Source organism: Rattus rattus, chromosome 3, assembly GCF_011064425.1.
Source record: "Rattus rattus isolate New Zealand chromosome 3, Rrattus_CSIRO_v1, whole genome shotgun sequence".
NCBI lineage: Eukaryota > Metazoa > Chordata > Mammalia > Rodentia > Muridae > Rattus > Rattus rattus.
The window spans coordinates 193524051-193548697 of record NC_046156.1 but is presented as its reverse complement, the minus strand read 5'-3'; the positions used below and the strand labels follow the sequence as shown (position 1 = coordinate 193548697).

Sequence of the window (24647 nt, the reverse complement as noted above, 5' to 3'; positions counted from 1 at the left end):
CAAAGTCATCATTTCATATTCTGCCTGATTTTTGTCATTACTAGTCATAACTAGAAAATGAAATGTCAAAAATTTACCATGAAATTTACAGGAGGTGGGGGGGGACCAAAAAACAGGAGCAAAGATGAATTATCCTTAAGAGGTGAATTCTGGTATCTGCAGACTGTAGGCATGGGTAGCACCTGAGAACTTGCTATAAATGTAAATTCTTGGACACCTTGCAGGAGAACTCTGACAGATGCTGAGGCTTGAGGAGAAATGCTGGTATAAAATATTAAGATACATGCAGGTTTTACGTAGCACATAAAAGCAAGTAATAAAGTCAATTGTCAATGGAATACAGACAATAGGTATTCACTATAAACCTAACAACTTTGCTGGGCCAATAGAAGGCAGATGCTCAGAAAGTCCTGTATATATAGAACTTGGTATGTGACACAGTAAGAAAGTGGGCTGGGGCTGGAGAGGTGGCTCATAGGTCAAGGGACTGACTGTTCTTCCTCTTTCACAAGGTTTGGGTTCAATTCACAGAATTTACATGGAGGCTCAAACCATTTGTAACTATAGTGCGAGGAGATCAACGCCCCCTTCTGTCTCTATGGGCGCTACATGCATGTGGTATACTGGCATGTGTGCAGGCAACCCACACACATGAAATTAAAAATTTAAAAAGTGGGCTTTTACACTTGATGCAGAGAGACCATGTAGGTGGATCTCCACCTGACAACAGTCGGTGATAAACTCAAGATAGATTAAACTAAGGGTCTACACCATAGAAAAATCCTCATGGCTAACAGAAGCAAACATGGAAGAGGAGCTTTGTGACTTGGGCATGGAGACTTTATAGGAACAATGAAGCATAAATGAGATTTGATTATATACATGCTAAATCTTTTTTAAAAAACAAAACCAAAAATGCAACAAGATACTATCAACAATTGTGGACTGAGAAATGTTTGTAGGGTGTAAAGTAAAACAATTCAGGCACTGAGCTCCAAGCCTGTAATGCCAGCAGTAGAAGGGCTGAGGCAGGAGGATTCAGAGTTCTAGATACACAGCGAGTCTGAATACTTCCTGTGCTACACAGCAAAAACTTGTCTCAAGTATTCCTATGCCAAAAGATTAGAAATCATTATTTAAAACCTGTAGGAAATGCATGTAATTTTATCTTTAAAATTTCAGAGAGTCCACATGTAGATTTCGTGGGCTTGGAAGGAGAGAGTAACACACGAGAGGAGAAACAAGAAGCTGCCAGGGGTTAGCTGAACCGTAAGAACGTGGTCCTGAGGCCTGGCTGATTGGAGTTAATAGAGCCCAAGTGAAACATAGCAAATAGTAATAGGGAAGTAGATTCAAACAGCATGGAGGGCAGGCAGCTGCCCAGCTACTGTGTGGCTTAAGGCTTATTAATTGTAAATATAAAGGCTGCCCGTGTATCCTTCATCTGGGAACTCAATAACCAAAGGCAGAGTAAAAGCTCCTGGTAGGGATTTTAATAAGTTTTACTACATATAACTGTCTGTAATTCCAGTTTCAGGGGATCTGTCACCCTTACACAAACATACATGTAGGCAGAGCACCAATATTTAAGGTACGAATAAACTAAAAAGCCCCCAAACACTAGAATATAATGCTGTATGTGTACATGTTAATGTATGCAAGTATGTATGTGCACTATGTGTACAGGCCAGAGGAGGACATTGGGTTCCTTCTCAATAGGTCTCCACCTTATATTTATGTTGTATTTTGAGACAGGGTCTCTCACTGAACCTGCAGTTTGGATCCTGTTGGGCTGGTCTTCCTCCTCAGCACTGGAATTATAGGCACATGCTGCTTCACGTAGGCTTTTTATGTGGGTCCTAGAGACCTACACCTAGGCCCTCATGTTTATGTGGAAAGCACCTTCCTGAGACTCTCCTGAGTCCCTCAATGACATTTAAACAGTTCCTACAAACAAGGTGGATCTGGTTTTGAAAACCTGCTACACAGTGGGTGTTAAAGTCAGTTTTGAGCATGGTCATTACTATTATTTAGTAAACAATATGAGTTAAAAATGGCTTCTGCATTTCATCAAGAGTTTGAACATTATCAAACTGTAATGTTATCAGAACAAAATTCCCACAAAGTATAATTTTTATTCCCCCTTCCCATATTCTGTAAAAAAAACTTGGGGTGTTAGTTTAAGTACAACATTTTACTATTTAATTTTTTTAATTTTTATTCTATGTTATTCCAAACCTGGACAACAAAGTTTCTTACCTGACTTTCAAGAATACTGCAGCCCCTACAATGAACTACAGTGGAACAGAAGGCTAGTACACACAACAGCTGCTGCCCTCAGTTATTTCAATGGAATAAGCAGTGGATCACCAGAGAAGCTGATTCTGTGAAGCCTAACTCCTTCTGCAAAGTTATAATCAACGATCCAAGTAAAGGTCACTGAGATTGTGCGACTTTATGTATCTTAATTATTCCTAATTAAAAGTGGTTGTGAAAATGTGAAGCCAATAAAGGGAGAATGTGACATTCTTACAATGCCAACATAGAGTAAGAATAAAGGGAACACCGAGACATGTATTAAAGAAGCTGTTTGTCATTCTTTGTTTAAGAGATTACAACACATACAAGTGAATTTTATCAAAATACAGCACATTTCTTCTACTATATTCATAAAAATCAATTCCTATGTAAATAGTACTGAAAATCAACTAAAAATGAGTTAAAATTTACAAAGAGTTGTTAAAGGGTTTCAATCAAAATTATTAAAACTATACAGTACAATACCCAATTGATAACAGCCTGAAAGAAGTGCAATATTGAAGTTCAAATATTTTTAAAAGTGCTGACTATTTTGACTAGAAATGGAAATGAGTCCGACTCATTTGTAAAAACAATGTAGGTGGTGCTTTAGCTAGTCCTGTAAGAACAACCAATCAAGGTTGAAGAAAAGAGCATAACACATTAGAAATACCCAAATTATGCTTCTCTGAAATTAAAAAAAATGGATTAAAGAACTGAGTATTGCTTTAATAAGAGTTTTCAGACTAGCTTCTACTAAAAACGGTTGCTGGTCTCCTATGGCACTTGTCTCTGGTCCAAATAACTGTGCATTACTTCTTACCACTGCATGTTACCCAAATTTTATTTGATTATATTGAACAAAAGCAAATAAAATTAATGGTTTGGATAAACAAAATTAATAAACTTCTATCAATACTTGTTACAGTAACTAGGAACAAAGGCAATTGGTGGTAAAACACTATCACATCGGTACATTTAGAAACCCTTTAAAGACTCTGAAGTGTGGAGTTCACATTGAATGCTCTCTGTAAGAACAGCCCTTAATCTTGACACTTTACACACTGGCAGGCCTCCGGGACCATCCGTCTGCTCTCCACGGCAATTCTCTATCGCTGTGTCAGTCTCACCGACTTGCTTTGGTTTCCTAGCTCCATGCACACTCACGTTTCCTCTCACTTTACCAAGGCAACGCCAGGCCAACAAAACCAAGAGGCTTTCTGAAACCTTCTGATATTTTATATTATGGGTGAGACACAAAACTTAAAACTGGCTTTTTAGTTTCATTTGCTTATTATAACAAAAATTATAAATTAGGTTATGATGGAGTGCTAATTATAAAAATGAGGTTGCAAGTACCACCATTTATCAAAGAAAAAAGTATCAGAACTTCATAGTATGAGAAATGCGTGGACATGCATCTACATAGAGTTAAAAACTTCAGTAACTAAAAAATTAAAAATTGAATCACCAGTAGCAAATGTATAGTCAATAGCTATGACAAGAATCGATCTTGTAGAGCTCATAAAATGCAATTATTGTCTTTTAAAAAGACATTACGTATTTTATTGCATTATTCTATTAATAAAAATACATTATCAGATAACTTTTTTTCACCATTTGCCTCAGATTTTTATAGGAAATAATGCTTTAATCTGGCCTTGAAAAGTGAACCCATCAGCACCAACTTCATGTACTCACTCCTCAGTATGCACATAGCAAAAGCCAACACTTCAAATCTCTTACCACAAGGAAAAAGTAGTTCGGCAGAAAAACCATTAATACCAGTTGGATAAAAGTTAGGACACAAAAGCTAGGAGACAGAGAGCTCTGCAATCTGTCTCTGGGCTACAATCAAGGCTAACTATTGCCTTGCATACAGTCAGTCATGTGTATGAAATCCAAAAATAAACCTACAATCTATACAAAAACAACAGAACTTTGTTTTTGTAGCCTTGATTTGCTAAGTTTAAAAACCTAACAACAAATTTTAAATGATTTGAATCCAAGAGTCTCTTTTATCTTCTGTACAGTGGTTCTTCCCTCTAACCACAAGCTCCATTATTTCAGTAATGTACAAGTTCCAAGCCAACAGTTTTTGTTCTTCTTTATATATAAAAATAAGCAAAATAGTCATTTCCCTTGTGTCTTCCATAAATCTTGCTATCGTCCCCATTTTTTTTTCTTTTTTTTGTCTATACTGCTTATGAAGAAACTTCTCGTACAATGATGAGTTCTACTGCATTATGGAAAGTTTTTAACAAGGACACTGCTTGTCCATGTTCAATGTTGATAAAACTGTAGCCATTAGCCTAGAAGAAAGGAAAAAAACTGTTAGGAAAAATTTTAGAAATGTATTTGCAGTTCTAGATGTAATTTTCTGACAGTTCACAAACATCTAAAAAAAAAAAAAACTATTCTAGCAATTTAGAAAAACATACTGGCTAATGAACTGGCTCAGAGAGTAAGGCCATTTAATTGCTTGTGGGGAGCCTTGAGTTTGATTCTGGGGACCGCCACCATAGAAGGAGAAAATGGACTCCTTCAAGTTGTTCTCTGACCTCTACACTCACGAGGTGAGCACATATCTGTACACACATATATGTAAAATTAAAAACACAAATAGACTAATTGCCCCTACACTATATACTTATGGAAATACAATCTCTGAAGAACTAACCAGGAGCTTGTGTTCTGTATGTGTATGGGGATTCTGCCTTCATATGTGCCAGGCTTATCAAACTGCAAGGGTTAACTGAAGGCAGTGTCTAGACTTCTGGTACCCAAAGAAGCCACAGAGGGTATTAGATGCCTTGACACTGGAGTACAGATGGCTGTTTCTGGGAACCCACCCTGCATCCTCTGGAAGAACAGCCAGTACTCTTAGCCACTGAGCCCCTTAGAAAATTCTAACATAGTGATGAGATGCCGGAAGTACTTGTCTAAGACAGGATCAGACAGGTGTTGTGTGTATGTGTTAAACTACACCCAGCCTTGCCAAGAGGAACTGAAAGCAATGTCCAGACTTCTCATTTACAGGAACCCTTAGTTCAAGACCAGCATACAGGCTATAGAAAGGCTAGTCGTTATTTATTGAGCTCTTACTCTGCAACCAGATTTCCATGTGGTTCAGAATAACCACTCCTCTCTCCCTGCCTCATGTGTGTGCGTGTGTGCGTGTGTAGAGGGAAAATAATAGTGGATACTACAGTTGAGTATGTCAAAATACAACCACTTTTGTTACCTGGTTCTTGTGAGTTTTCAGAGTTAGAAAATTATTTAAATATAAAATTAAAAATTAAAAAGTTGGAGTGTCATGAGCTTGTCATTGTTTGAATCACTTCAATTTTATTCTATGCACTGCTGGTGCAGGCACTAAGTTAACATTAAGAAGGGTTGAGCAGGATTCAACCTGAAATCTCTACTGTCAGCCATTAAACTCTAATGTGTCTATCATTTTGGTTTGAAGGTCACTTCTTGTTATCTGAACTAACAACAGTGGAGTAGAGGGAGGAAGTGGCCTATCCTTGTGTCCTAAGAGAAGGCCATAGTGATATTTAGGTAAAATGAATGACTGAAGAATATTAGGAAAGGACTACAAATACAAAAAGTTTCTCAAAATTTGAAATTTTACTATTTGCTATAATGATAACTCACTTCCAAGTAAATGCCTTAAATTAGTAAATATTAACATTTCTAAACTTAAAATGATTTATCAAACGTATAATCATGATTTGTAATGTGTAAAGCAGAACTATTTAAAAATAAAATGTATATAAACACTAGAAAGTATTGTAAAATAAAATGATTATAAAATGAAAAAATAATAAAATTACTTAATTTTATTAATTACCTGAATAATTTTATCACCTGGCTGTAGTAATTTTGATGCTGGTCCTTCGGGCTGTACCCTTGTTACAAATATACCCTTCAATGAACATTAACAAAAAACAGTTATTTATTGCCAAACTACAAACTGAAAGCACGAATCAATAACAAGGAAAATATTTTTTTCAATACATGTTAATATGCAAATATAGTGGAAACTGTCTCCTTTACTTTTCAGAATAACACTCTGACAGGTCACAATAATTTCTCCCTCTGACTTTATCAATGTGGCAATATCACTTCTACTGCTTTTTTGGAGAAACAATAACAAAACTAGAAATAACAGTAATATCATCAATATTCACACTTTTGGTTAAATTCTTTCTTTCAAACAACATGGAATGATCAAATTTCAAAAACTAAAGGAAATAAAGAAAGAAAAAGAATGAGAGCCATATAGATTTATATTTTCACTTCAGTATGGGATTAATAAATGACACCTTATGAATATTCAAGGACACATTACAAAACAACTTACATCATCATCAGGTCTGAAAGGGTTTCCTCTACCCCCAACACCTCCTGATATGCTAAATCCAAGTTCTGGATCCTTTTCTACTCTTACTCGAATCTGATTTAATATGAAAATAAAGGAAATATTACTATATCAGAAAAAATACAATAATATCCTATTTATATACTGGTGAATTAAATTTAAGCAGGATATTTAAGGATTCATGAAAAGCCTTTGGGCAGATGAGATGACATGACAACATAGAACAGCATTAATGTTAATGAGTTAGTGAGTTAAAGGCACAGTGGGATCACAAAGTGTAGCCCCTAACTTTACTACTGATGAACTTAGTTCATCAGCTGATGCTGGCCCTATTTTAACTTTCGGCCAGCATGATTTTTAATGGCACAGTGCACACCTACAGAACACATATTCCCATCCGTTTTCACTTACAGACCATCTAAATTCCATGCTGTCATTGCCATAAGATATGGCATAATAAGATACTTATGACGGTCAGAGCTGGTTTTCAGAAATCAACTCCCCATTCCCTCTGTTTATATGCTTCAGGGGAGTTAGGATATTAAGATCAGATCAACTGACAGCAGTTTTTATAAACGACTGTAAAATGAGACTCCAAAAACATTTTCTTGAGACAGGGTCTCACCATGCAGTTCTGGCTGACCTGGAGTCAGCTGTGTAGTAGACCAGGTTGGTTAAACTCACAGAGATCCTTCTGTCTCTGGCCCTTATGTGCTGGATTGTATTTTGACACAGGGTCTCACTAAATAGCCTAAGCTAGGATGGACTGTCTGATGCATCCAAGCTGGCCTTGAGTACACTACTCTCCAGCCTCAGCCGTCAGGGTACTGTACACAGTGGGTGGTAGAAGCTAAATTCTGTTACAGGATGCTCCTGTTTACACAGACTCAGTCAAAACAGAATGTCATCACTACCAAAGGTTTCGATACAATCAGCATCACCTCATAATCAACAACTAAGGCATATGAAAGCATGACCTATACAGCTTGAAGACCAAACCTCCAGCCCAGCCTGGAGACTACAGCTGTATTTCCAACTCTAGGAGCCAAGCCTCTGGGGTAGAATGGAGACTAAATGGTCTACTATTTACAGTCTTAGAAGAGGATCTACTGGAGCACCATCAATCCATTTTGTACAAGTAATAGCCTTAGAATTAGAAAATACCACACCCCAACACTAAATTTTATGTTACATGATTATAAAGCCAAGTTAAAAACTACAAAGTTTAATACTTTAGAAAACTAAACTTTATAAATAAAACAAAACAGTAAAAACTACTGTTAAAATTCGATATGGAGTTACTGCTGTTCACCTATAAGGATATATGAAAAGTTTTAATTTCATATTTCAAACAGTCTTCATAAGTCTTACCTCTTGCTTTGCCAGTTCATGGCCTTGTCTAGGAGAACAATGGGGATGTGTATATGGAGGCTGGTGGGCCACTTTCAGCATCAAATAATCAATTAGTTGTTCTCTAGAGGGATGCCTTGCCACAGATGCCTGAGGGGGATGATGTGTTTGACTATAATTTGCCTGAGGCCTGAGAGGCTGGCCCATTTGTCCATTACTCAAAGGCATCTAAGAAAAACATGAATTATCTTAATATTCTTCTTAGATTAATACAAAAGCACTAGAGTTTTAACATTCTACATCATTCAATACTGAGTTACTATATTCTTCTAAATCATTTTATTAAACCACTATATTTCTCTAAAACTATGTTTCTAAAACAAAAGTTATTACTGTCTTAATTCTAAACTTGGTTGAATGTTTACTTATTGAATCTAATGGCAAACTTTTAAAGGAAGGCCTCATGTATATTTTACTGTTACTTTGACCAAATGTTAAAATAGAAAATAAGTATATTGAAAAACCTTAACTATTGATAGCTGATTGATACATAGCTGATTGATATACCTAAAACATATTGATATACCTAAAACAGAACAAATCTTTATTTACTAAAAACCTTAAATTTGTTAGCCTATTAGAAGGGTATCTCTTCATACCAAATCATAACACACATACACAAAAAGTGTATTTTGAGATAAGGTTTTTCTCCCTGACTGTCCTGGAGCACACTCAGTAGACCAGGCTGGCCTCAAACTCAGAGATGCCCCTGCCCCTGCCCCTGCCCCTGCCTCCCTAATGCTGAGATTAAGGACATGTACCACCACCGCTCACCTAAAAAGGTAGATTTTTTTTTTTTTTTTATGTTTTTTCCACTGCAGGAAAAAAATAATTTAAGAGTGCAGCTTTTTCTTAATTTGAACATATTTGCTACCTCTATTTCTTCCTTTTCAGAACAAGTCAATTCAGCTATCTACATAGGAATTAAGTGATTTATTGTTTATGTATGTGTGCATGTATTAGCAATTTTCAAGCTCTCTAAATATTAGTTCTGTGTAATATTAAAATTCCAAGACTTAAGTACTGATGTTCTATTTTATTTTCCACAAGAGGGAAAAAGAACCCACCACCAGATTTAAACCACCTTTAATACCAACCACGTGTTAAGAAGCTGACCCTGGATTTAGACTTAGGATTATACTTGAGGCAATTAGTTTTTCTGTTCTATGAAGGATCTAGCAAAGAAGTAAGCCTACATTTATGTTATAAATGTTCATATGTAAAAGGACTTTTAAACAGAAGAGGAAATAAATACTTCAGTTACTTAATCACTTAAAATATCTTTGTTGGCTAGCAGAAAAGTATTTTTGGAGCAGAAAGTAGCAGAAAACAAACATTTTTTAAAATTATCCAAAATTATAAGTTTGGCAAAAGTTTCAGAACTGTATATTGTGAACTTTACCTTGCTAAAAGTAGAGAAAAGTTTGGTGTTTAGTAAGAAAACCTATTCTAAAAGGACACTTTTGGTCACTGTTACACTAAAACTTTCTCAAGTCTATGGGTAGTTCATGACAGTGGACAAAAATGATAATATTCTGTGACAAATCTTATACTGGGATAGGCACTATATTATGCTTACATGTCTGGAAAAAAATCTACTACAGGTATTTGTTACTGGATAACTGCAGATTTAAAGCTACTAATGTTATCAGAAAGCGCTCTACCTGGCTGTGCTACTGTCTTACTATTTACATACAATTCTACAGGGCCCCCACTTTTTTCTCTGTTTATACCATTTATTCCATATGTAGACTTCATTATCCTCCTCTGACAAAAACCAAGATAATGCCTTCTTCAAATGCTCTGTCCCAGTTACAACTCCACCTTCTAGATGCCTGAACGGCTCTTTTTGTTGCTAGTGTTAAGTAACACTTATTTATGTGTGTATATATGCATGCATGTAGGTGCATGCATGGCCATGACATGTGTGTAAGGAGTCTGTTTTCTTTTTCCATCATGTAGGTTCCAGAGATTGAGCTCATGTTGTAGACTTGAGGACAACTGCCCTTATCCATTGAGTTGTCTTTCTTGCTTAGCTCTCCTTGACTTTAGCCCACGCTGGCCTCAAATTCTTGATCTTCCAGTCTTGGGTTTCAAGTACTAAAACATATGTGATTATGAGCCTATCCTATTCTTAGGACCTGCTGACAACCGGCTACTTGGTTCTATCTAATCAGTATTAAATAAAAGGAACATATTAAGCTATGTTTAGTCAATGTCTCATGAAATTAAAAAAAAGTTAAGAACAAAGTTATAAAGATGCATATTGAAAAGAAAAGGAAACTGAATGATAACTTTGACTTAAGAGGAAAAGGGATAAAATAAGAAAACACGTATTAGCTCATATATGGTATGCCTAGATGCTTAGCCTCAAGAGTAAATTGAGAGTTTTCGATAAGAAACGTGACCCATAGTTGTAGCTGATTACACTAGGGGTATATAATTGGTTAAAACTAGAAAGTGGCTAAGAGAGAATGAAAATTATCTCTGACATTGACAAAATAATTTATATGTAAGTTTTTATGTATAAAATACTAAAAACCATAATGATCACCTGTTCTATTATATATGTCTTTCAAGATGATTTCTAATTATATTTAAAAATTTTCAAATGATCTTAGTTAACAGTAAAAGATTCTAGAATGCAGAATTTAAGATAAAGTCATCTTTTAACTTCCCAAATAGGTTTTTATTATCAAGAACACAATTTATTCTTGATCAAATAAATACTAAAGTAAGCAGGTGGAACTATAGAAACCAAGGTAACTATAAAATGATTCTCCAGTGTAAAGTATCATGGAATATACTGGGAAACAGCAGAGTCAAATTCTATCCTGTATTTATGAATCATTTCAAAATAATCCTACATAATGAATGAAAGAAAGGCCTCATAAAATATTTGTAGTTGAAGTACATGAGATTTCAAGCTCAAACACTGCGATCCATAGCTCGTGTCTCTGGTGTGGGCACCTACTTTCATCAGGCTGTCTGGAAGATCTCTGTGACTAAGTGTACCCGGTGGGTGGTTCTGCTCTCCTGACATGAATCTATCATCTTGGCAACAATCTCCTGGACTGGATGTCTGGGGATGCTTCAAATAAGGAAGAAAAAGGTAAACAAATGATATACTTTAAGATGTGAAACAGAACAATGATGGCTCATGAAAGGAGGAGGAAACGCTGCTAGAGTGCGGAAGGAGAAAGACTCAAGACTGCACGCTGTAATCCTCACTGCCTTCGTGCCTTTAACTTTCTTCAAAGGTACACGTAAAAGTTCATAATGTATACCAGTTTTTGTTCTTTCTTTTTGTTTATACTCCTAAGTTAGTATCTCTAATCAATAAATGTAGTCAGTGGTTAAACTCTCTCCAATTTTAAGAGGAATGAATACATTACTGTTAAGCACCAAGGAAAGTGTCTTTCATTAAAAGGAAACGGACTGCTCCTGTTCTGACCTTATGGTTCTACATAGGAAGTCCCCTGAGTTATAGTGATGTGCAATCTCAATAAGCTAACTGTATGAAACTCGCTGGCTGTAATTCTGTCACATTAACATTAGTCAATATTTTAAAGGCACTGTTTTACAGAATGCTTTAAAAATTAATTGATGGGGCTGGAGAGATGGCTCAGCAGAAGAGCACTGATCGTTCTTCCAGAGGTCCTGAGTTCAATTCCCAGCAACCACATGGTGGCTCACAGTCATTTATAATGGGATCCGATGCCCTCTTCTGGTGCATCAGAAGATGGCTACATGTGTACTCATATACATAAAATAAACAAGTACGTTTTTAAAAAATTAATTCATATCTTCATATGTTAAATAGTTACTCATTACAGTTTAACTTAATGAGAACCTTAAAGGGAAAAAAAGGCTCAATGTCATTCTCTCTGAATATTTATTACACATGATATGAATAAAATATCAATATTTACATTATGCTTATGCTAAACACACCTAATTTAGAAAATAAAACACAGTACACTGTTTTACTATTATTTTCAACCTTTCAAAATAGAATATTCCTAGCAACAAAGAAACATATCAATTTTATATTGAAAAATAACGCAAAATACACTCCATTAAAATGCACCATGGAACATGTAACAAGTTTAAGGATTTGGAATTTAATCTTTAAAAAAAAATGCAACAGACCTATCATGTCCAATTAGTTGCTAGTTCAACACATGGCTAAGCACTTTTTTGTGTGATTTGTTCTAATTTTGTCTACTAGCAGTATGTATTTCATTTTTCTTCTCTTATTGTAACATATTTCTAGAATACATAATGATAAACATAGCTCACTGTTGAAACTTAAACTCCAGCCTGAACAGACAGCTAGTGTTATGCACTTAAAGCAGCAAGCACATCATGAGTGAAAGACTGAACTTCAAGCCATACGGGCTTTAAATTTAATAAAAATACAGGCAAAATATTAATGTAAAACAAATTGGAAAGAACCATTGTTCTAGATGACTATGAATGCCATTCGTGATCTGCTGAAATCAAAAGCTGGCTCAGCCTTTCCTTCCTCTTTTAACCTAAGACACTCCAATGACTGTTGCTGCTATACAGCAAAGAGACCAAGTAATGGCTAATGGCAGAGTATAGGCCAAGACCAGCTCAGAGCAGCCACAACGAACTGAATCTGGGAAACAGTTCCTGCCCTGGTACACAGCAGAGCACAGCCAGGGACGAAGGCAAAGGAGACTGAGAAAACCGAGAGCCTAGAAGGGAAGAGTCCGGTGGGAGTCACCCGTAAGGAAGAATAGAGTAAGGCTGTGGAGAAGAAAGGGCTTCCGGACCACAGGGATATTTATGTAGGGGCTGTGCTACCTCTTCATGTCCTTACTGAGCCACGACAGATTTGTACTTACTTTTAAGCTTTCACTAGAATAATAAATCTTTCACCACTAAAGACCATGATGAAATGTGTTCAACTAAGTATTTGGAGTTTTCCTTTCCGCTGATACTTTTACAACTTCTCCAGTCTCATATTTAATCATATTCTGTGAAACATGATTAAATTCCAGTGCATATAATGCTTATCACTAGAATTAAAATCTAGCTGGCTAAGCCATCAACATGTGGTGACCAAAGAAATAGGGACAGATACTGTAGAACTAAGTCATGAACTCAGAAAATACCAAGATTTCTAACTTGCACAAGTTTTTCCCCTAGAAATGTCCAAACAATCTGAATTCTCTCATGTATGTGCTAAAAGTGCTGGCCTACTGTAGGTACTCACTCGAAAACTGTGCCCACCAGAACCTCTTCCGTCTGCAACACTCAGGGCAAGGCTGCCCTGGCTGCCATGCAGATCCCTAGAGCTGCCATAGTGAGAGCTGCTTACAGCAGTGAGATTGGAACTAAAGGACCTTGACAGCATGCTCTGAATAAAGAGAGGATAGAGGTACAGAGATTAGTACAGCATGCAAACCCACAAGACATGTTATACACACACACACACACACACACACACACACAGAGAAATGTATTACAAGTAACCCCACCCACACCACGAAAAATGTCATGCCACACTGGAATTCAGAGCCTTCTGAAAGAAATTGGTATATAGGGCTACATAACAACAAACATATACATGAAGAACATGTATAATCATAGCTGCTCAGATGTTTAAGAACATCTGAACATGTCAATAAGTTGCTTTTGTTTATTAAATACTACCATTTCTTTTATGCCTAATGTATATGTCAGAAATAGAAATTGATATATAGTTGTATATAAGCCACTTTTTATTATCAGATGAAATTTACCAGCAATTAGTAATTCTGAGTCAAATTTCTGAAGGCTATATTTCATTCTACAGGAATTCTTGTTGAATAATATCAACATTTAAACACACATGCTATAGCCAAATGCATTTGTGATAAGCACCTGAGTATCAGTTATTTCACTCTTTCAAAATTTATTTTCCACATTTTAAAAAATATTTTAAATTTTAAGATGCAACTTTAAAAAAGATTTTCTATTTTTTTATTTGAACATATGTCCTGTGCACATGTCTATGTATAGCCATGTATGTAGGTGCCCACAGAGACCTGGGGGAAGAGTCAGATCCCTTAAGTTGGAGTTATGGGGCTTGATGTCTGAACTAGGGAAACAACATTTAAGGAATGGGCTAAAATAGGGGAATGAAACAATAATTATTTACAAACTGCTCTTAGGAAACATAGGGCTTCTCCAGATTTGAAGTTGATAATACCAAGAAATGAGAAAGAATTGCAAAAGAGAAAAAAACCTATAAAATTATTACTCCTCTTTCTGTGGACTCTAAGGAGATTTGAACCTGTTAACCTGATCAAATGCTAGGTAACTGCCCTAGGCACTGCTGTTCAGTGTTGCTGATGGTTGCTAATAGCACAAACCAGGGCTGAGTCCACACTTGAGTGTTAGCAAGGTCCTAGACCAGTGGTCCTCAACCTTCCTAATGCTGAGACCCTTCAAAGTTCCACATGTTGTGGTGTCCCCTGCAAGTTTTCCTCTCACCACTGTGCATGTACACACACACACACACACACACACACACACACACACACACAGACACACACACACACTCACTAAATGTAACTTAAACATTTAAAAGTTGGTAGTTGTGTGTGTTGGTGGTAATTCCAGCACTAAAACTGGTAGTTGTGTGTGTTGGTGGTAATTCCAGCACTTTCAGGGATTGGAAACGGGGGTTGGTTCTAGAAAACAAACAAAATCAGAAGAATACAGTCTAGAAAGAATACAGCGGACCTAAAGGTAACAGCAATGCTATTCTGGTATTTGCTAGAAATATTTCCTAGGCAGTGAGCTGGCCTATACTACAGCATTCTCACTAGTCATTTAGTACTCAAGGAGGTAGGACTATGGCAAACCTAAAAACAAGGACAACTCCACGTAACAGAGTAAGTGGTATGTACCCTAGGAAAGACAGCTCTCCTGGCAGCTGTGGGTTTGTATCCAATGTCCCAGTTCCTGTTCTCACAAGTTTTCTATTTCATTAATTCACTGAATTAGTTTTTGACTTACAGGACACAACTGCAAAACTATTGTCATATTTTCTAAGAAACTGTGTATCAAATTTCTAAATTCATATTTTATGCAATAGAAAACAGAAAAGCTAAAAAGTTCACTCAATAATGAAGTAGGTATTACTTGCTTCATATTTACTTTAGTCCAGACCCACTCCTGTCAAACAGAACAGTGAGAGAACAGCTACTTACACTGTAAACTACACCAAATAAAAACCTTCTTCCATATAAGAAACCCCTCCTTTATATCTGGTAATAATGGAATTCCTAACAGCCACTTACACAAAGCAAAAACCTTCAAGTTCTGTCCCTTATTCACAGCGACTTTAGAAATATTCAACCAGAAACAAATGCTAAGGATGTCTACTCTACTTCAAGTCTCCTGAATTCATTCCTGTATCTCAATAAACTGATAAACACTTCTACCTGTGCCTCTGTGCTCCTACCTGTGTCTCTGAAACAGCCTCTTTGACAATAACTTTTTCCTTCTAAAATCCATTTCTACACGTGCAATACAACTTTATTAAAAATTAGAGCCATGCTCGTCCTCTCTCAGCTTAAGAAAATTTAAAATTCCCAACAAAATGAACACAGCCTCAACAGTATGCTGTAGAGATATAGCAAACAGAAAAGACAAAGGAGCTATAGCTCACAGATATTAGCTAAAAATCTAACAATTACAGGCTGAGATTTAATACAACTGGATAGAAGGTAATAATCACATTTTAGGCATATTTTATCAAAAATATTTAAAGAATTTAAAAATAATAGACTAGCTATGTTCAGCTGTATTTAAAATTTGTTACATATTTAATAAGAAATGGTAATTTTAAAATAAAATCAGTATATGTGCACATATATGTGCTGAGTCTTAATAAAAACATATGTGGGAGCAGGTGAGCAGGGGAAGCAAGGACCCTATAGCACAGGCTGGTTTCAGACTGGAGATGCTCCTGCAGCCCCCTAAGTGCTGCAGTTACAGGTGTTATGATGCCATACCTGGCTTAAAGCGTGTTCTTTATACATTTGAGCCACATGGCAGTGTAGTAACATCGCTTTTACAGGATTTTTAATTCCTTTCAAAAAACACAATTTACCAATAAGATTATGAAGAACACAAGCATTAGTTATTTTAGCAATATGTCCCAGTTGCATTAAGCCACAAAACACTCAACTGACTTGTTCGAGTACCCAAGATGCAATCTAGCAATGTCAGGAATAAATGCCATGCCAGAGTCACCTGTGTCAGTGATGATGTTAGTTCATTTAATACAAACTGGAGAGAAAAAAGGCTTTTTCGATGAAATATTTATATTTGGAAATACATTTTCTGTTATTTTAGTAATTATACATTAAACTGATATTTTCTTAAAATATTTACATAATCACTGGTAGTGAGCAGAAAACACTGAACACAGTTGGTGTAGGTACTGTATCTAGTATGTGTGTACTAGCTACAAGGGACATACAAGCATGTCCATTGGAGATTCTGAGGAGTTCAAAAGCAGCTTGCACAACCAGCTTACCTGGCTTCAGTTAAATATAGAACTATGTTCCCAACAACAAGGGAAAACAGATTATAAGTAGATAAAAACTCAGAGTGTCTTATTTCACGGATTAAAAACAAAGGATGAACCAATTCTAAGAAAAGTAAATTCATAAAGAGAATAAAAAAACTCATGTTCAGTTACCTTTTCTAACTTTTTGGCCTCAATGTGTCGAAGTACTTGTTCCCGCCAGTCATGAGGAACTTTACTTTTCCCTGGAGGATCTAATAAAGAATGCTCAGAACCAACCCTTGCATTGGGTCTTTTGGAAGGACTAGTCCGTGAGTAATTGAAATCACTGACTGACATAGTTCTCTCTGGTATTTCACTAATAGAGGGCCGGGCACTCTGAGGCCTTGATGTACTTGGGCCATCAATGCTGAATGCTCGTGCGGAAAGAGGTCTTTGTGATCCTGACGTGACTGGAGTTCTTCCCATTGAATGTAACTCTCTGTATGATAAATAATCCCCTTCAGTACGCCTCGTGGGACCAGGATCACCAAGATTTACAGACGCTGCTGAAGACACACTACTCTGTCGCTGAACAGTAGTCCGAGATACTGCTGGCACTAGCCGGTCATTCGGAGAGACAGCCCACATTTCTCCATGTCTGGTTGGGGCAAGTCGCTGATGTAAATGGTATGCAGTATTGGCTCTAACATTGTTATGGTTAGAGAAATTCATATTGGCAGAATGCTTTGTGTAACTGTGATTTTCTGCACTCTCAGATCTTGGAAGGCGCTGAGGAGGAAAACTGACAGGATCTATCTGTGGATTCTGTTTAGGGTGCCACAGAGTGTCTTTCATTGCAGCACTGCCACTGTATTGGACATTATATTGTGGAGGACCATACAGTTGAGGTGTAGACTGTGGGCCAGGTACTATGGGAGCTCTTATTATATCTGGGTCTTCAGGGTTGTGATTTGAATCAAACTTGAAAACTGCCTTTGTACCTGACAGTAACTCAGAAGATGAGGAAGAGGCAGTGAACACCTGCAGGGGCTGATCATACAGCAGTGTGGCCGACTTGCTCCTGACTATGTTTTTCCCATCCATAGTAGAAGCGACTTTCACTGTTGCACTTGGTGGCTGAGGACCATCGTCACCAAGAATGTCATAGATTTTTAGGCCTCCAGTCTCCATGTTAGTTATACTATGAGATTTCACAACAGATCCGGTTGGACCGCTTCTCTGAGGAGAGAGATCTTCCGTGCTTTTAGAAATACCCACATCAGCAGGACTGGTATTCTGTGGTTCAATCCTACCAGGAGACTGTGCAGTGTCCTCAGAAAGACCATTTACCTTATTTATGGACTCCGAATTTGGAAATTTATTTCCATTTTCAATATGCTCAGCTTCACTTTTAGAATGAATACTTAAAAAGCCTGTTCCAAGCACTATATCCTGCATCTTTGATCTTTCCATTATTTCTGGTTGAAAACTATTATTGGTCACAAGTTTATTAAGATTCATGTTAATGTGGTCTAATTGGTGAGAATCCTCAGATGTGGCTTTTGAATCAACATCTTTTTCAATCAGAACTAATTGCTCTTCAATATTCAAATCATACTCAGGTAACTTAAAATCCTTTTTATCATTAATTTTGAATTTTTCCTCTGGTGAATTGTTTAAATTAACTCCATTTTGCAAAAGGCTGTTAAAATTTTCATCTTCTTGTCTAAAATAAAAGAGAATTTTATGAGAGAGAAAAAAACAAAACAAAAAACAAAACCAACAAGTTTTCTTGGTAACAAAAGATCACTAGTTGTGTAGCTAACACAGGAAAAAGAATTGATGAAGCTCCTGAAGAAGACCTTTATTACGATATGCAAATATCAAAACAATACCCTATTGAATGTACAAAATTTGTGTTTTTGTATCAGTTAAAGTAATAAAAAATTCTGTCAAGTACAGACTTATATTGTTAGGGAAACAAGTAAAACAGCTAAAAGTCATCAATAACATCGAGATCAATTTTCATCAACATACTAAATATAGCTTGTTACAGAAAAGGTTACTAGGACTATGCTGAGAACAAGAGTAGAATGGTGTATCTTTTGTGTCTTTTCACAAATGTGCTAAAACTTTAAATGCTTCAAGGTGGGAAAAATACACAGAGTCAGACAGTAATTCAGTAATTAAGTAAATGGCACAGGGCTCTTTTCAAGTAATTCTGAAGTTTTACATTAACTGTACTAGTCACAGGCTACTATTCTTAAGTGATTATTACTTACAAATATATAAATAATTAAGTTAAACTAAAACAAAACTGTATAAACGCCTAAGTTTATAAAGGAATCAAAAGAGAAACTATGCCTGAACATCACTCTGTGGTACAACTTGGCACCTGGTACTAAGTCTATAGCATAAAATTTAGCATAAAATTAAGAGAACAAATAATGTAGTACCTGTACTCGCTCAGACAGAAATTTTTTACAGTAAGACAAGTAACAGCTTTTACTGAAGCTCAGCTGACTCTAGTTCCAGTACGTGGTTCAGCAACCTTCCCTCAAGCAGACTTCTAGTCAACAGACTGAATCCACAAAACTGTATGCACAGCATGGCCTTGTTTTGACCTTATTCTGGTAACCAAGTATCTTTGAAGCTTAATAATAAAATTACTTTTAAACTTCTACTGAACCCAGAGTAAAAGAATTTAAGTTTGCATAGTTTTCTCTCAAAAGATTTTCCCTACAACATTGAGGCTGAATACACAGCAGCAAGTAAGTGTCTGAATGAACCTTTAATGGCATCTCCCCAGAGTGATCCAGCATTTCTGTGGTGGTCCAAGTGAGAAATGTCCCACATAGGCTCATGTATGGGAACACTTGGACTCTAGTCAGTGGTGCTATCTTGGGGAAGTTTTAGGGCATAGGGACCTTGCTGGAGAAAGGCTACTACTGGAGGCCAGCTTTGAAAGTGTATAGCCTTGCCTCATTTCCAATTTGTTCACTCCTTTCTAGCTGTGATTGGAGATGTGATCTTTCAACTGCCTGCTGCTCTCCCACCATAAAAACTCTTCCTTTGCAACCATAAAACAAAATAAACTTTCCCCAAAAGTCACATTTTGTCATGGTGTATTATCCAACAACAAGAAGACAGAAACTGGCACCAGAGAGTCGGGTCATTGCTGTGAAGAATCTGACCAGGTTCATTTTTGGAGGAATTTGAAAGACCTTTGAAGGCTACACTAAAAATGTAAGCAGAGCTTCCAGGCCATTCTAGGAGAAGTTGGAGACAGCAGCACTGAGTAAAGAGGCTCAGAGAGATCCTGATCTGTAAGTTTCAGAGGGAAGAAAAAAACATCTCAGCAACTATGCTGCATGCCATCTATTGATATGCTGGCAAGGAATTGGGCTGCCATCTCTGTCCTAAGAACTTGCCTGATGCTAAACAAAAATATATCCAGCTGTGGCTATGCATGGGAGGCTGAAGTGAGGATCTCTGTAAGTTCAAGGCCAGCCTGGTTCTACATAGCAAGGTGCAGGCCAACCAGGGATCTGTGGTGACTCTGTATGAAAATAAAAACAATAAGGAACTGATTTCTTTGGTGGTGAAATCTGAAGACAGCATAACGCTGAGTCTCGGGCACAGTTATACTGGTTACTCTTTATGGTGGTCGGTAGAGGAAAAGAAATGAAAACGTGCAGTGTGAAGAGACTGGGAGCACTGGGAAACACTATCACAGCGATGAACATGCTAGAAAGAGGAAGTGTTCCAGAGATATCACCATTCGGACAGTGCCCTGCTCTGCACTGGAACAAAGAGAAAAGTGCCCTCAGGCCAAGACCCCACTCAGCTGACTTCCAACTTAAGAAAGAGCCTAAAGGATTTCTGTTCCTAGAGAGCAACTGCTTAAACACATAAAGGACACTACTAAGGTAGGGTGAGGCATCAAGGGTCCGTCCTATGTGGTCAGTTTAACTTGCTAGTGTCATCTACGGTGGGAAAGATGGAAGGGTGAGGTGGTCATGGCAGTGGCCATGAAACCTCCTGTACAGTTTCAGAGAGCCCTGAAGACAGGCAAAGTCTGGCAAAGCTGGAGATGCTGTGAAAGGAAAGTACATGAAACATTAAAAGGAAAGCCTGGCTTACAGCAGAAAACCCAAACTGCTAGACACCGGAGTCATGAGCCATCTGCTAAGAGCTGATCACATCAGTGGAAGCAGCCCCAGAGAGATACATGCACAGGACTCAAAGCTGGATGGGCGGAGCCACCTAAGCATCTGGCATGGAGATAGAGGATTTGGGGCGTTCTCTGCTGGGTTTTGGTTCAGTATTCTCTCACTATGTCTTCATTCTTCCCTTTTAGAATGGAAATGTATATTCCATACCATAATATCCTGGAAGTATCCTTTTTTAAATTTTATGGGTTGGGAGGTCACAGTTAAGAGACTGTAGTGAGTTTGAGAAGATACTTCTGACTTTTGAGTAGTGTTAAGACTGTTGAGTACTTTTAACACTGATTTAAAAGCATTTTACATCATGATATGGCCATGATCCAGTGAGGACAGGGAACATAGCACTACAGAAGAAAGTCATCACTAGGAGGGGCTTGCGAATTTTAGCCTCACCCCACTTCCAGTTTGCCCTCCCTGCTTTCTACATGCGGCTGGAGGTGTGTAGTGTGATTTACTTTGTGTGCAGAGCCCTTTAAGTGATCCTACTATGCCCTTCAATGTTGGTTGCCTCTTGGAATTCTGGGAACAAGAAAGGCTATAAAAAAGCCAGCAGAGGCTGAGAGTATTTGGATTGAGCAGGTTCCAGGTAGCAGAAGAGCAGGGTCCGTGTCTAGGGTTAGAGAAGACAGTTGGTGACAGTTAAGACAGGGGAAGCTGAACCAGAGAAGATATTGTTAAGAGACAGGAGAAGAATTCACACAAAATAGCTAAAAGAAAAAAAAAAAAAAGCTACAGCGGTGTGGTCTCTCAGCTTCCTGCTGTCACTTCCCCTTTACCATTATGCACCATCCCTCTACAATTATAAGCCAAAAAAGCTGTATTTCTCCCATAAGTTGTTTTTGGCTATGGTGTGTTATCACTGCAACGAGAAATAACATGGTTTCTAAGAATAAAAATAACTCTTTTAATCTGAAATTCCTCAAATCAGCTGTTTATATGTTTTGACACCTAAAAATATTTTTGTTCATTTCAACAACAAAAAATGGTTTTAAAACAACTTTATAATCACTGTAGACCCTGAGCCACATTACAAGAGCTGTCAAAGCTATGATGGCTCCTTCTCTCCCCAGCCTGTGGCACCTTCCTTCACTGTAAAATACTACCACAGGAACTGCCGAAATGGTGGCTTCTGTCAAAACAGGGGCGCTTCCTCAGCTTGCTGCTGGCATGAGGTACCACCACAGGAGCTGTTCACCTCCTCTCCAGCCTCCCCAAGCAGCTCAATAACAGCACCTTAGCCAAAGCCGACTACAGTCTTCCGATCTAAACCCATTGGCCTGATTCAGAGAAAGGTGTGGAGGGAAAAAAGCCACCACTCCCTGAGTTGGAGTACTCACCAATCTCTGAGCTTCTTACAAAACCCCACCACTCCCTGAGCTGGAAAACCCACCAATTCCTGAGCTCTCCAAGTCAGGGCTTAAAATCCTCACCTCACCAATCCTCACTCTAAAAATCTGCCCTGAAAAGCACCGCCCCCTATATAAACTCTGTTCTATGTTCAATTCCTTGCTGTCCACTCTTGGGAACAGAAGCAGCCAACACTGGATTCATTACTCCATACCCTAAACCCTCCTGATGAATCTCTTTTATGCAATTTGTTGCCTGGTATGACTCTCATCAGAAAAGCCAGGAAGCAATGAAGAAAAGAAGGGAAGAAGTGAAGAGAAGGAGCAGGGCTGGGAGCTGCAGTGGCTCTGCTGAGGAGGTTTCCTCTCAGAACTTCGTGGATCCTGGGCCCCCATGTTTCAGGACGCCATTCCATCTAAGTAGGGGCACTAACAACCTCTACTCAATTACTTCTAAAATGGAGTAAAGAAATTTATTGTATAAGTCACTTAAATATTTGTGAAACCATTTATGTTTAGCCCTATTTTTTCTCTTATTTGTATTATTATTTCTATTTATTGTATAAGTAAATGCACTGTTCGAATGTTCACAAACCTGATTTTGGAGTTACTATCGATAGGAGTTTGTTTCACTGGAGAACAGAGTGAGGTGTCTTGACTGCTGTCAGTATTCAGAGACACTGAATCAGACATCCGAGATGGAGAAGAACAATTGCTGTTATTTTGATTACTATTGTGTGTGACTTCATCTGATAAAGAATCTGTATCCTTTGCATCATCTGAAACAAAGTAAACGTGTTTAAGCACAATGATAAATTCACCAAAAATTTATGGAAACCTTTTTACCGATTCTATGTCTGAGGGGATAAGTTAAGTGGGTATTAAGTCCTCTGTGTCTCTCCACCTCAAACACCTGCTCATAAAGTGGTAATCTCTCAATGAGTGAGGTGGCTGTTTAGAACAATGGGAAGGAATCAGTTTATATTCACTAAAGCGGAAGTTTAAAAGGAATTTGAAAATAGTTGTAAACAAGCTCTTTATGAAGAACTCAATACTAGCCAACTCAAGGATCTATTACACCCAGACATACCCACATATGGATTAAAGATATGTTTATTGTTTTTAGAAACAGTGCTCAAATGGTTTAGAAACCCCAATCTCAAGGTACTTGAGTCTTGGTTTCTTAATTTATAAAAAGTACCGTGAGACAGCCTTTGAAGTACTTTTCATGGAGCTAGGATGACACCCAACTGTTCGGCAGCCTAGTAACAACTGCCTGGTACCTAAACAACAGTGAAAGGACTCAGGAGCTTCTAAGTATCAGTATACACCCAGCTAACCAAGTGCCAGCTTGGTGGTGTCACTAGCTTTACGGGAGCAATGGTCTGGACAAGCATTTGACAGAGATAACGCAGAGCTAACCAGGCACTACTTGTAAGAGCGGTGTGATGAGATGGGCGTTCTTTACAACTTTATTTCTAAGTCTAATATTTTGTTACATGAAAATTGGTTGGCAAAAACTGGGGAAAAGAGCTTAATATCTACCATTGCAGAATAGATAAGAATAAAATAATGTGCACATAGAAAGAGGTACTATGCTATGTATTATATGCAAAATCCTTCATTAGCCTCACTACAATTCAAATATGTCCTCTATTAATGGATAGAATGAAGCACACAAGGAAGGATAAGTATCTAGAAAACACTCAATAGAGATGGAGTTATAACCTAGAATTCCATCCCTCTAATGCTCATGTCCTTACAAAAAAAAACTCTGCGCGGGAGTAGGGAGGGACTACCAATCTCTTTAAAAATGGGAAATATGAAGAATATTTTGGAAAGGCAGTTTTAAATTTTGTTTTTAAAATGTTTCAATAATGTGACTCCCACATTTATTTATTCACTCCCAATAAAATTTACTCCCACAAGTTAATACATTTTACTTAGGAAATTTCTAGTCTTAATGTTACCCCTTCTTAACATCTAACCTTTTTTATTATTACTAAGTGCTACGACTTTGGGCTGATTAATTGAGGTTTCAATTAATGGAGGTCGCATCTCTGCCATTTTCATTTCTTCATCAGAAGAAAGTTCTTCAGATTCCTAGTTTAAAGAGAAAAGGAATAAATACACAAATTAAACTTTGGACTCTGTAAATGAAAAAAATATAATAAAAACATCACTGGGAAAACAAAACAACTATTAAGACCATGTATAAAAGTGCTTTTTAATGGTAATAGTTGACAAAACTGCATGACTTGGCTTTTTCAAGTGCAGCAATCAAGCTCCAGGAGTAGTTTAACAACACATTAAAACTTCTCATGTATCATTTTTTTGGAGCTAAGCCTTATCGAGTAGATATTATGTGCCAGAGTGTGAGGTTACTGGCAAACAAAAATGACCAAAGCACAACCCTGTTCTGAAAATTCAACTTAAGGAGTCCC

General features: G+C 37.4%; 1 protein-coding gene across 1 annotated transcript in view; it reads right to left on the bottom strand.

Annotated features, from left to right (window-relative positions):
* Positions 1 to 2573: 2573 nt before the first annotated feature.
* Erbin (erbb2 interacting protein) overlaps positions 2574 to 24647 on the bottom strand; it is a 100697-nt gene continuing 78623 nt past the window's right edge. Inside the window, 9 exon segments of the mRNA XM_032898960.1 lie at positions 2574 to 4610; positions 6152 to 6226; positions 6665 to 6757; positions 8054 to 8260; positions 11067 to 11183; positions 13338 to 13481; positions 16821 to 18354; positions 22799 to 22982; positions 24192 to 24306. Of these exon segments, the coding sequence (XP_032754851.1) occupies positions 4503 to 4610; positions 6152 to 6226; positions 6665 to 6757; positions 8054 to 8260; positions 11067 to 11183; positions 13338 to 13481; positions 16821 to 18354; positions 22799 to 22982; positions 24192 to 24306 (2577 nt within the window). The 3' untranslated portion in view covers positions 2574 to 4502.